Genomic DNA, 14,088 nt, shown 5'->3' with positions numbered 1-14,088 from the left:
CAGGGTCCTCATGCTCTTTCCTGTCTCTAGAGAGTTACATTTCGGAGCCTCTCTAAGGTACTTAAAATACCTATTCCAGTTCAATTCTGTTGGATTTTCCTCCTTGTGGACAGGAGAAGAGGAGATTGCATGGCAGTTTGATTATCCAGAGAGCCCTCTATCAAACCTCCTGTGCAGGAGGCTGCACTCCAGTTAGGGCTCAGAATAAACCCAGGTCGGTGATTGATTGCGAGTGACCCCCGGAGTAACAGCTACTTGCTTGTGTTGACCAGTCTGTGATGTGTATGCAACACATCTTTGCTTCTATGTTAGCTCCTGAGTTAGCTTCCTGTATTAATGACCTGACATCTTAAAAAAAACAAGCTTTCTTCATGTAGGTGGGTCGGGCTTATGGTGTTTGTGCAGCTACAGTTTACTGCAGAATCATGCATCATTTTCATAAATTAATAAGCTAATTTCTCTATTCTTTAGAGAAACGTTCAAACTTTGGGGTTTCAGGGAGTTACCAGGGACGTTTTAGGATATGAATATGAAGTGATTACAGCTTGACTTAATGACTTCCCCTTGGCTGAGCTGTAATAATTGATCACATGATCAGTTATTGTGCACTTAATGTGTATTTAGTGTGCTCTACGCCCACATTAGAAGAACAAACACTACTTCAATCCCACTTCCCAGTGTCCTTGGAAGACCATTGTAAATGGTAGTACACTAGCATGAAATAATTACAGCTGCACTGAAAAAACTGAAGGCAGGTCCTGAACTCCAGACATTGTTACTGATGTTCCTGATCACTTCGGGACATGATTCTATTTAGAAATGCTAGAAGCTCTAATAAAATCCAACAGGAAGGGGTACAAGACTTGGTGTTTTCCCACTCTTACGTACTTACTGAGACCTTAGAGCTCTGAGAACAGTCTTAATCCCCATCCTCGTTTTATTTTCTCCTTCCCGTACATACTTCAGTTACTGTTTCTCTGTGCCAATGTATTACCCTGTTTTAGAATAATCAGTGTTATACATTGAGTCAAGACAGAATAAAGCAAATCACTTAAAACCAAATCGCTGAAGTTTTTAGATACTTAATTCCAATTAGGTGAGATCTTGGCCATGGGGCTGCTTTTTACTAAGTTGGGGTCTTTTGACTGGTGTCCTGGATTTGATTCCTCTAGTGAACTGTCACTCTTGGTTAAAGTAGGGATAGCAAGGTGTACAGCACAGCGGCATTGTAATTTATTTAAAATCTTCAGTGAGTATGAACTACGCTAGTAGCTTTAAAGATGTACTTACACTCATACAGAAAACTCCAATCTGCTGGATTTATTGCAACTACATTAAGTTGCTGTATGTCACAGCTTGTATAAAGGATTGATCCAGGAATGTTTTCTGCAGTGTCTGTCCATCTTTAGTCAAGTACTGTCAGTCAAAGTGCAGAAGGAAAACACATTGAATTGGGTTTGAATAAATTGAGGAAGCCTGTCGTCCACAGGCAAAAGCAGTTTGAACTGGTGTAAATTTTACAAATAATTCTTCTATTCCAATAACCTGCTTTGAAGTGACTCTGAAGTTTGTTGGAGTCCACACAACTTAATCTGTAACTGGATGTGCTGTTTTTTGACTCACCTGTTCAGCTGGAAACAAGTAGGAGATTTCTTCATAGTTACCCAACCAGTGGCAGCGTATGTAAGCTCTTTGACGAAGCATTTCTGAATGGTGACTGTGCTGGTGGTGTATACACTGCTTATTTGCCATACAAAGCCATAGCTGAGCCTGAGCCTCACGTGGAGCAGACTTTGCGTTTGGTGCACACAAAGGAATGCTTTGCTGATTCTGTTTATTCAGCTTGGGCTCAGGAACTGGGAAAATGACTGAAAATCAGTGGCTTTAAATCCCCATTGTTAGTTTTAGTCCTGTGAACCCTTGGCAGTGACTAAAACCTTATCTGTCCCTTTTTAAGTAAAAGACAGTGGCATGGGGGGACCCTCACCGTTACAGTTAATATTCAGGAGCAGCTGTGGCCGCTGGTTGGAACAGTGCTCTGCTCCTTCTTCCTGTGACAGGTCCCAAGCCTTGCTGTTCTGTAAGGCAGGTTTCATTGTACTTGCCCTGCCTGCTTGTCTGGTTCTTGTCCTCTGCAGTACAGTGCCTCAGTGTTTGTTGCTCCTGTTGCTGCCGGTGTTTTTTCCAAGCACACCCAATGGGTGCCGCATTTCCTGTGGAAGCATTAGACCGTAGCTTTATGAAACTGGGCAATGCGGTGGGTCTGGCTTGGACTGTAGCACTGAAGGAAACTGCTTCTGCGTGGCTATAATGCAATCTTGTGTGATCCAAGTAAGAAGCGAGGTTCCAGGCTGCAAAGGGGTAATAAGCAGCACTCATTAAACTTTTTTTTTTCCCCCCAATTTCATGCTTTTATGTTGTGGCCTTCTTTTTAGGACTCTGTGGGTTATGTGTTGATTCACCTCACTCTCCAGCTGTAAAGCTGCAACAAGCTTGGTCATGGCCACTTGAGGATTTAAAGTTTGGTTTTCCAAATGTTAAACAGAATGGAGGTTGAGGTGGGAAGACAGCTGATTGTAGGTAACCTGGGAGAAAGCTTTTCTCCTGTAGCTGGAGTTACTGGTAAGTGTTCCAAAGTAAGACCATCCTCAGTTTCCCTTGCTTCATGCTAGGGATGAATGTAGTGCTTGGACACTTCTCAGCCCTGCCAGAGAAGGTGGATGATGTACAGTCTGCTCTTCATTTCCCTCCTCTTAGTTAGTTCTTTGCCTTTCAAACATAAGGATTTTACTCAAGGGTTTGGGTTGTTTTTTACCTTTTCTTCTGCAAAAGTACTATGGTGTTACAGCCTGCACAGTGATTACTAATTCTCAGTTGGGGATAACTTTGTTTGCTCCTGTGTTCTTAGAGGCAAAAAGTCGTTTACGTTTTGGTCTTCATTGTATTAATTTATTTGTATCTTTATTTTAAGTTTGAAACTTCCTTTGTGATCTTGAACATTTTCATGTTCAAGGAGCAGAACCAGCAGTTATGTCAACATGGACTTACTTGTGGTAATGGAACAGCTTTGCAGAGGCAGCTGAAAAACAAGGGAAGATGAGGAGAAAGGAGATGAAACTTTCTTCTTTCCCAGCCAGCTAAAAGCCAGCTGTTAAGCAAGGATAATTTGTGATCCAATATGTGAAATACATTTTTATCTATGGAAAAAATAGTATGTATTGCAGATCTGGCAGGAACATGTCTCTCAAATACTCCTACCTGTTTAAAAAATGTAAATATTTCCACTGTAAATCTCACTACTTCTGTAACTCATGTAGAGAAAGGTGGCCTTTTATATGAGACAGTATTACTGTTTTTTTCTGTGCCCTTTTTTTTTTGTTCTTTTTAACCAGAGGGAGAGCTTCCGCTGACTGGAAATGGAACCACTGTTTGGCTTAGTAAAAGTAAACACGAGCTGACTCTTAAATAATTTTCTCTGTAGGAATTCAGGTTAGGTCTTAATTGTTTCTCTGGCTCATCGTTAACAACGTCTGACCTGTTCCTGAGCATGTGACCGGTCTGAGAGTAGCTGTGTAGCTTTCATCAGCTAATAGTTATGTATTACGAGATCTAGATCAGGAATGCCGCAAAGACAAGTCTTCTTACTAATATGGTATTGCTTCTTTCTAATACAAAACTCATTTTCAGATGGAAAAAGTGAGATTCTTTTCTTTTGCATGTGAGACAGCAGTTGCTTGGAGAAAATGCATTTTGCTTGCATGGTATTGTGCACCCTGCTTCCTGCGCTGCACGGTTCCCAAGGGGGACTTGCCTTCTGTGGTGGCTCGTTGCCAGCCCACAGCTGTCAAGGTGCTGCTCCTGCAGGGTTGCAGTATGAGCCCTGAAAGAGCTGTTGGTTTTCATTATATGCAAACATCTACCCTGATCTTCAGTGTAGAAGTGGCTGCAGGAGTTAACACACCTCTGACGGAGGCTGTTGCCATATCCTGGTGACTTTGGTGAAGAATGCCTGCGTGCACGCAGTGTGTGCCCTTCTGCAGCTCCTGAGCAAAGTCCAGCAGCTAGCTGTACGTACCCAAGGAACCTGAGCTAGTGTCAGACTTTGCACTGTAATGGATTAAAATCATGCGCGAATCCAGTCAGGCTCTATTGCAGATGGGTAATGCCCAGAAGGACAGGAGGGACCTCTGGTAGTTGTATTACTCCTGTCTTTCAGAGCTCCTTGGGAAGTTGGAAGAATTGGGAAGTGGGGAAAGGAAAACCATAAAGGGTGAGGTCACCTAGGAACCCGTCAAAACTGTGCTCCGATCTTTGGTCCCTGACTGTTACCAGTATGTTTACAGTGCAGAGCTAGGACTTTTGTGAGTTGGGCTTAAGCGTTTGGCTCTCTGGGACACTTGAGCATTACTGATGGATTGAGAGGCACCAAAACAGCTGCCAGGTACCTTGATGTGCCAGCTTGAACTCCCTGCACAGAGGTGAAAAGCTGGTTAAACGAGCGAGTCAGTACCATTATAAATACCACCATCAGCAGTGAAGCTGCGAACTTAGGGCCCCCTGTTTTATGAAAAGTAATCCCAGGTTTTCAGCAGTTTTGCTCTCCCTCTTTAGTGCCAAGACCCTATCCCTGCTTGTTTCCCAAATGGGGCAGTGGAAGGAGCCAGCAGAGATGTTTCTACAGTCTAACTTTCAGGAGGAGAGGCTAAGGCTACCCTGCTTTTCCCTTGAGGAAAGAAAGGGATAGTGACTTTTATCTGAGAAGTTTCAAAGCCAGTTCTTGCTTTTAATCAAATTCTGAGGGATCTCTGTGTGTACATGTGAGGGCACAAGACACACTACCTCTGTGATCCAGGTGGTAATGTCTTAAAGCCTGTTTTAAAGTTTGTTTTTATCAGTAAAGCCGTACGAGTTTCATGAGTTTGGACAAATGTCTGGGGTTCAGGTGGTTTTGTGATTACATGTATAATATTATATCAAATGTTTGAATGACTAGTAGCTACAGTAAGGAATCTGTAAAAAAAACCAAACAAGCCAAACCAAAAGAATTATAAGACTATATAAGAAATATATTTTTTAGCCTGTATACACTCTAGCATGTTTATGTTAATATGGAGGACTACAAAGGATGGATTTCTTTAACTCATCAACCTGCAGGTATGTACTGTAAATCAAGATTTCAGGAAGGTCAGCTTCTCTGCTTCCTGTGTTATACTGGTCCTACCAACTTGCTTTTGGCTTTTTTATGACGACAGCTTCAGGAGTGCTGCTGAAGACTGTTGGCCACAATTTACTTTTACTGCTCCGCCTTTTTTCTGTTTGCTTACTTGAATAAGCAATGTTTCACTTTTCAATGCAGTATACTTCATACGAACAAAAAATTGAAAAGAGAAATGCTATTTTTTTTCTGAATAATATCTTTATTGTGAAAGGTTAAGGTGGAAAAAGCTACATTACAGGAAGCCCAGAAAAATTGGTGTCAGTTCAGTCCTTGGGTCTTTTTCTTTATTTTATTTTTTCCCCTTGAGGTTTGAAAGCCCGTTAGCACTTTGCTATTTTGATGCATACTTACAGACTTCTTGGTAAAATGTGTTTTAATTTTGTGCTGAATTCTTAAATCGCAAGACCTGAACTGGGATGAACTTCCCTCTGCCTGGAATTGTATAGCTGACCAGCTATGCAGTGCTGGCTTTTAATTTCCCCTCAATTATCTACTTGTGTTCAGTTTTCGAAGTAGGATAAATATCTAAGTAACTTGGAATGCAAATATGGGCTTTGTTTCAGAGAATTTTTCAAGTGGGAGCCTTTATTTAAAACACAAACCTGCATTTTCTTTGTTTGCAGTTAAATAATACATCTCTAGGTGGCGGTAGGACACACCGGTACTTTTTCTGTCTGGAAAGCAGCTGTTAAGAGAGCGCTTGCAGTTTGTTGTGGTTTGGTTTGTTTTTTATTCTCCCTATAGAAGTACATACAGAACACCTGAGCACCTTGGCTCATGAATCAGAAGGGAGAGTGCCTTGGAACAAATAAAGGATAATTTGTGTTCAGTTTTATAGATCTTAAACCTTCACACTGTTGAAGAGAACACCGGCCAGTTACCTTTTTGTTCGTTTCTTTTAAAACAATGCGTCACACTGGACATAAAAAGAAGGCTTAATTACCCAAAGTCGGTATTTCTCAGTACGCGTGACCAGCTCCAGCTGCCGAGGAGCAGCACGGAGGACCTCCCGGCCCCGGCAGGTAGGGGACCCTCACCGGGCAGGGAAGGGCTGGCACTCGGCGGCAGGTGGCGACCGAAGACAAAATTCAGAAGTTTTCACTTATGTTTTGCTGCTTTTCAGCTCAATTAAAATACAAGCTGCGTGAAGCTCATCTTACGGTGCTGTTCCCCCCCATAATTTTTTTAGTAGCTCATGTCCACTCAGTTCCCCCAAAGACTTCTCTCTTGAAGTATTTGATTTTCACCTCATGCAAAACTTGGGTACTAACTTCCCCATTTATTGATGTCTTCATTACCTGGGTGGGCACAGAGGGAATTGGCTATAGCAGTCGTCAACATCATGACGTTACATAAAGCAGTGTAGAAAATCCAATATCATCTAATTCACTGGAGACTTGTTATGAAACAAAGATTAGAATTAGTATGATTGCTAAAAATGTTCTAAGGAATTCCAGTTTTATCTAACTGCTTAACATAAGTCACAGGTAACTTTCTTCTTGTAACTGAAGTTCTGTCTGTTACAGATCTCTTCCATAGTATATGGAAAAATACTCTTTTTTTTTAATGGTTTTCTTCATTACTTAGAGATGCCTTTTACTGCAATTTTAACTGTATCTAGGAAAAAAAAGACAGTTGCTAGTAAGGTGAGTATCCCACATTCTATCATAGCGTTACATTTTCTACCGACTGCGTGGTACACCAGTCTGCCTGGGGAGGGCCACAGAAATACAAAGAAGACAAGTCTACTCCTAGCTGAGATCAAGCAAAAATAAGTTATTTTGCATATGTATTCTTTAGTTTTAGAAGATGTGAGGGTGTTAAACTGAGATAAAGCACGTTGAGGATATTCATTTTGCAGTGTGATAAACTGCAGATTCTTCAAGTGTCTGTCCATTTTTCTCCTTGCTTTCTCATGTGACAGTAAAATATGTTACGCTGAAAATAAGGCTCAGATGATGTGTCACTTTTTGACATTCAAAACTAATATATATTATGAAATACACTTAAGAATTACTGGTGGTTTGTATCCCACATTTAAAAATGTAAGGATCTCAAAATTACAATTTAAACCTGGACACCTGACTTCTTTTTTTTTTTTTTTTTTTTAATGTACTGTAAGCCCATGAATGCTTTGTTGCTGTCTCTTCATTAATGCACTGGTTCTGAAATATTTGTGTATGATAATGTCATGGCAGTCTTTTGTATGGCTTTCCAAAATGACATGTAAAATATGATTAAACTAGAATAAGAATTGTGTGAATAATTAATTTTAAAAATTAATATTAAAAGGCCTGATTTGTACTTATTTTACTGAAACTGTTAACTGATCTTCAAATTGCCTGTTTCTACCTAGACACTTGATTATGTTCCCATCCTTTATAAGAAACCCTGGGCTTTGTTTTTGACTTGGCAAAAACCATTCACTAGTGTTTTGGGGCATCTTAAGTGGAGTCTTTGTAGTAGGTTGAAAAAGTCTTGAGTATCAGTTTCTGTAAACTTTTATGGCTTTGGAATTGTCAAGCAAAAATGCATAAAATTAAGTGGGAATTGTCTGTGCCCCATTAAAATTTCTCTTCCTCCTCACAAACAGCTGCCGAAATACAAAGAATACTACATCAGCTTGGAACACCACAAGACACGCCTGAGTTGAGGCAACAGCTGTGAGTACTTCACATGAAAACATTTAATTTTATTGCATTGTAAACAATCTCCTGGTAGGTGATGAGGTGCGTTTTTGTTAGGTGGAGTGCTTGATCTCACCTGGAAAGGCGAGTTTTAGAGAAATGCTTGAAATTTAAATGTTGTGATGCCCATTTTAAAATTAATCTTGGATAGTCTTTGTAAACTAGAGTCAGCTGGTTTGCCCATGTACATTGCCCGCAGCATCCATACATCTGTAAAACCTATGCTGTATGTCAGCAAAGGGAAAGGGGCAGGATCAGAAAGCAATATCACTGTTTTAAAAACAAACACCCGCACCCCTGCACCCCAGTCAACTCTTCAAATCTATCTGTATAAGTTTCACAAGGTAATGAATATATTGGGGTTTTTTTTGTGAGATGTGATACTGGGGGAGAGAAGGGAATGTCTTTTTAGTGACGAAAGCTACAGTAAGGGATGACATTATAGAATAAGCATGTACCAGAAATACTAAAATAGCAGAAATGAAATGAGGCTCCAAGGCAGATGCTGTGCTGTAGTTCTGTCTCCTGAAGGTGGACTTCCATTAATACGCCACTAGCAGAGACAGGCAGTTGCTCTCCACTTCTCTGCACAGTCTAATGAACTGGTATGGTTTTTTCCATTAAACTCCTTTACCACATTAATCTCAGTATCATAAATGCACGTAAACGACGTGTTGTGCTAACTCTGTGGGTGAGAAAGTTGGCAGTCTTCAGTGTGGTTAATGCCGCACTGCGGCTGTTGAATAGTAGGAGGAGGTGTGTATTGGACCAAAGGCATCACATTCATTTTGTGTGAACAGCCGAATTGCTTTATAATAGCCCGAGTTCAGGGCCCATAACATTAGCCAGGTACAATCCACAGTGCGTGTCCTACTGGAGGCTGTGAATAGGTGAAGATCAACATACACAGTTTATGCAATAACCAGACAGGATCTAGGCATAAATTCACAACTAAACAGGACAGAAACTGTTGTGACAGACACGTTCCAGTCCCTTTCTGGAGGTAATATATATGGTAAGCTTCGTTGAATTTTCATCTGTCCCTTTTTCACTTATCTGAATATTTGGCCCTTCCTTTCATGATGGTATGTATCTGAAGAGTTATTTGATTATTTTAAATATTGATGTTGATTGTTTGCTAATAGCTTTCCAGATAAAACCTGTTAATATACACGGGGGAGGAGGATGAAAAAGCAGGTAAAGAATTTGAATTGTTTCAGGGAAAAAAATAAGAAAATTGGTAAAGGAGTGTGTGATAATATCAGAAGCAAAGAGATAAAAAAAACAAAAATAGCAATGCTGTTGAAGAAGAGGCTTTTTTTTAAGCACTGTTAAAGCTATTAGTAAATAATGAAGCTTTCAGCTAAGTTTGCAGCTATTGTGTCATGGGAGAATATAGATCTCTTTGGATAAGCTTCCCAGTAACTACCAGATATTGACCTTTCATGAACTGTGGTATCGGAATTGTATTCAAGCCGCAGGATGTTCTTCCACACAGAAAAAACTTGGTCTTTTCTACAGTTATTCTGAACTCAGAAATGACCAGGTGTTTCCAACTATTGATAGCCTCAAAAGGCTATGAAAAGCATTTTTAGATGTTCATAATAACTAGAAACCTATGGCTGCACATTAGGAAAACAGAAGAAACCTCAAAAAAAAAAAAAAAAAGGTGAGTAATGAGATGCTGTCACACTGAGGAACACACCTTCTTCAGCATCTGTCCCGCCTGGAATCCATGGTGTCACGCCTTTACAGTGAAGAACAGAATAAAGATGACTTCGTGCACTTTAGAGAAGCATTTAGTACTGCTGCTTTTCTGAGAATCAGTGAAATTCAAACAAAGTAAGCCAGTGGTCTCTAATGAAACTTTGCATTTGGTTTTAGGCAACAGAAGCAGCAGTACACCAACCAGCTTGCCAAAGAAACTGACAAATACATTAAAGAGTTTGGATCTTTGCCTGCAACAAGTGAACAGGTACAAAACCAAAGAGCATGGCTTGTTTGACTATCATGTTGGCTCATGTAGAGTATTTGAGTGACTCTAGTTCTGCATGCCTGTTTTTGTGCTCCTCACCAGGCTTTCAAAGCGCTGTTTAGTTAGTCAACACATTTGCACAACAACACTTACAACATAAGAATATTTTGTTGCAGTCCAGACTTGTTCCAAAGTTGTTTTTATGTATCAGGAATGAGGTAGTTTGACTAAATTGGTAGGAATCAAGGCAGTGCGCTGTGCCTGTGATTTCAGGTAGCTGGGCACTTTGTAATCCACTGCAGTGATGCTAAGCCTGACTCCACAGGCACTCTGACTGCTTCCAGGGTCAAGGAATTGAGTGCCAAAACTGCTTCCAGGGCAGGTGGCCAGACCTGTTCACCCACTGTCCGAATAATTGGATTATGCGCAGTAGGTCTTTTCTACATCACTCAGGTCAGCATATATGCTAGGTCTTGTCCACAGGTTTTTCCTTTCTTAAGAGGAGTGGACAGGACCTGTTATTAAAACAACTTGTGCAGTCGTTAAACTTGCTTCTTTCCCAGGTTTGTGTAAAATCTCGGCAGGAGGTAACGTTGTCGTGGTTTAATCTCAGTCGGCAACTAAGCACCATGCAGCAGCTCGCTCACTCCCCCCCACCCGGTGGGATGGGGGAGAGAATTGGAAGAGCACAAGTTAGAAAAAGTCGTGGGTTGAGATAAAAACAGTTTAATAATTGAAATAAAATGATAATAATAATATGATAATAATAATAATACACAAAACAAGTGATGCACAGTACAATTGCTCACCACCCGCCGACCGATGCCCAGCCAGTCCCCGAGCAGCGGCCCCCCCCAGCCAGTTTTCCCCCAGTTTATGTACTGTGCATGACATCACATGGTATGGAATGTCCCTTTGGCCAGTTTGGCTGTGCCCCCTCCCAGCTTCTTGTGCACCTCCAGCCTTCTCAGTCGGTAGAGCATGGGAAACTAAAAAGTCCTTGGCTAGTGTAAGCATTACCTAGCAACAACTAAAACATCGGTGCCTTATCAACTTTGTTCTCATCCTAAATCCAAAACACTGCACTGTACCAGCTACTAGAAAGGAAATTAACTCTATCCCTGCCGAAACCAGGACACATGTGAAGTGGCTGTTGTCATTAGCACACTCCTGCCTGCCATCCTATAGTTTCTTATCCTAGCAAAATCTGTTGCTTAAATAAAGAAAGAGCAACAGGATCCCAGAAAACATGGATTCAGGTTATTGTCACTCAGACAACTTGCCTGGTCTGTGGCTGGTTACCAAGGAGCCTTTAGGAAAATGAATTGCCCTGAAACAGAGTTCAAATGGCAGGCCATGATCCACGTGTGCTCATCCTGTCAAGCTGTAAGCTTCTAATAGAGGTGTTAAAATTTGGTCTTGGTATATAACCTCTAGTTCAGGCAAAGTATGTTTGGGGTTTTTTTTATATGGTTTCTCCGTTGCTTTATCTTGGAGCTGAAAAGTTGGTGGTGAGATGTTTTACTATTTCATTTTACTCCTTTTATCATGAGCATCTTCATCAAAGCTACCTCCCAATGAAATGCATAAATAACAGATTGATGAATGGCAAACTATAGCCTCTCAGAAATTTGGAAGGAAGGGTTGATGTAATGTATACATTTAGGGAAATATGGTGGAGGGTCTTCCGAGTGCCCCGTATTCCTCTTCCCACCCCTACATCTTTAAAAAAAAAAAAAGTCTGAAAGGTTAGAACAAGTATTTTTGTACCAGTTCTTAAGCACTTAAGGAAGGATGTGAACCCACTTGTGGATGCAGCTCAATATGTATTTCCAGCATTTAGGTAAAATACATGTGAAGTGCCCTATTCTTTCTTTTCTGCACCCTTCCCCCCATTCAGTCACCTTTGCATATTTTAGCATCCACAGTATCAAAACATTTCACACTTAAACAGTAGGTTTTATAATCAACAGATAATAAGGAAGGTAGAAGCTTTACTTGTCCCTGCCAGTTTCTCACTTCCAGCTGTTAAATGAAACTAAATACATTGGTTTCCTCTTTAAATGCCTTAAATTGTGGCAGAGTTATGTGATCCCAGAGGGAAGGAAGGTTTGTCCATGCAGTTGCAAATGGTTTTGTAGACAGCCTTCCCTTACACCTATTTAGAAAAAAAGAGTGTATGCCTTAGCATTGAGCAGCCTGGAAATGGCAGAGCCTCGAAACGGCTGAGCTCATTTGACTTGGTAAAACTTTTTCTCCTATAGCGTCAAAGAAAAATACAGAAAGACCGTCTTGTGGGGGAGTTCACCACAGCACTAACAAATTTCCAACGACTCCAAAGGCAAGCTGCTGAGAAAGAAAAAGACTTTGTAGCCAGAGTAAGAGCCAGCTCAAGGGTATCTGTAAGTATTGGAAAATGAGCCATTATACTCTGATTACGGTGGTGGTGTTCGATGTCAGACTTGCCTCCATAATGCTACTTACAAAAGCTTCTATCTAACCCCAAATACTGCAGAATGTGTGCGATATGATTGTAAGTATATAATTATAAGCTTTCTTTGCTCACTTTTATGCATAGCTGAATTATGCAGTTCATTTTATAGTAAAGGCTGAATTAAGTTGTAATGAACCCCCACTGAAAACTGTTACTTTTCCCTTGCCTTTATCACACAAAGGCATGAACTGCCTCTGGGTTCATGCCGTACTCTTGCAAAAGCAATTTTTAGTAGATTTTGAAATGTTCTTGCTGGACCTTTAGATATCAACAGATTTTTCCTACAGAGAAGAATCACTTGCCAGATTTCTATGCAGTATTAAAGTGAAGAAGTGCTGAGGGGTTTGAGATCTTGAGCTTTTCCTTGTTAACATATCAATTTTGCCTTTCTACTCTGTGCCAAATACACGTTGCTGTACTCGTAAATTTTAGCAGGCAGTTACTGAGCTGAATGTTTTTGCTTGTATTTCAGCTTTATGCATGCATAAAGCAAAATCAGGATGAGAACATGTTAAATCATGTTTCAGTGTGAAGTTGACTTACTATAAACCTTGTAATATTGACTCATTATAGAAATGCTGACAGTGCTCCTTTCAGGGCCATAATGTTTTTATTCATTTTTCTAAACACTGATCATGTAGGGTGGTGCTCCTGAAGATGGCTACAAAGAAGGAACACTTGTCTCTTGGGACAGGTAGGCTGAATTTGTTAATAAGTCTTAACCTAGTTCAGAATAATAAATGGCCTGCAGGGAAGCCAGCAGCCGATATTTTTGGTTTTTCTTTTTAATTTTTTTTTTCTGATCAATTGCCTTTTCCTGGAGGGAGTTGGGATACGTTGTTCGGTCAGGTTTTCTTCCACAGGGCAAGTGTAGAGAAGAGGCTTTTTGGTGGGATAGGTGGGAAGAAAAATGAGCAGTTCACATCATCTTCCCCCTTTTTTCCCTACGATTCAGCTTCAGTCATCTCCTTAAGCTGCCCCAAGTCCGTATCTGGGCTTTGTGAGACCCAAACTTAGGTAAGCACAGTCCAACCTGTGAACAGAGTAAAACTGTTAAACTGTGATAAGAGGGTCCAATGTTTACTGGGATCTCCCATTGCTTTCATACTCTCCAAGAACTGCTTCTCAGTCTCAGATTCTGTTTTGTTGGCTAGCTTGCTTTTGCCTCAGATGGATATAAACTGCAGTTTATAATTTGGAAGAAACTTTGCCCTTGTATTCGTAGTTGGAACTTCCAATCAGCTAACTCAATGCTATGTGCAACTTTGCTACAGCAGCAGCTTCCTATACTAAAGGTGTGATTGTTAGACCTTCCCTGTTAGCTAGACAGACAAGGGTAAAAATGTGTGCATTTTGTTAACTGATAATGTGAAGTATGTGCTATGTATTTGAGCGTTGTTTTATTCTTCTGAGTTATTTCTCGTTGTGCCTATTCAATTCTGAGTGGTTTTTTTTTTGTTTGATAGTCAACCGCAAGCACAAGTGCAAGATGAAGAAATTACAGAAGATGACCTCCGTCTTATTGAGGAGAGGGAATCTTCCATTAGGCAGCTTGAGGTATGTACAAGTGGTTTTACAGCAGAACATGCTTTTAATGTTTCCAGAGAAAAAACATTTTATAGTGGCATGAGCCTTAATTGCAGACATTAATCTTGAGGGGTTAGGGTTTGTTTGTGGGTGTGGGTTTTTTCCTTCAAAACTACGAATCTTGCCT

General features: G+C 40.6%; 1 protein-coding gene across 2 annotated transcripts in view; it reads left to right on the top strand.

Annotated features, from left to right (window-relative positions):
• The window catches only part of STX7 (syntaxin 7), a 34,778-nt gene that overhangs the window by 14,324 nt on the left and 6,366 nt on the right, over positions 1-14,088 (top strand). For both annotated transcript variants that reach the window (XM_076333624.1, XM_076333625.1), the window contains exons 3-7: positions 7,812-7,881; positions 9,790-9,880; positions 12,145-12,282; positions 13,016-13,068; positions 13,841-13,931. In XM_076333624.1, the coding sequence (XP_076189739.1) occupies positions 7,812-7,881; positions 9,790-9,880; positions 12,145-12,282; positions 13,016-13,068; positions 13,841-13,931 (443 nt within the window). The remainder of the gene's footprint in view (positions 1-7,811; positions 7,882-9,789; positions 9,881-12,144; positions 12,283-13,015; positions 13,069-13,840; positions 13,932-14,088) is intronic.

This window comes from Aptenodytes patagonicus, chromosome 3 (genome assembly GCF_965638725.1).
Source record: "Aptenodytes patagonicus chromosome 3, bAptPat1.pri.cur, whole genome shotgun sequence".
Taxonomy (NCBI): Eukaryota; Metazoa; Chordata; class Aves; order Sphenisciformes; family Spheniscidae; genus Aptenodytes; species Aptenodytes patagonicus.
The sequence above is the reverse complement of the archived record's forward strand: the minus strand, read 5'-3'. Positions and strand labels throughout refer to the sequence as shown.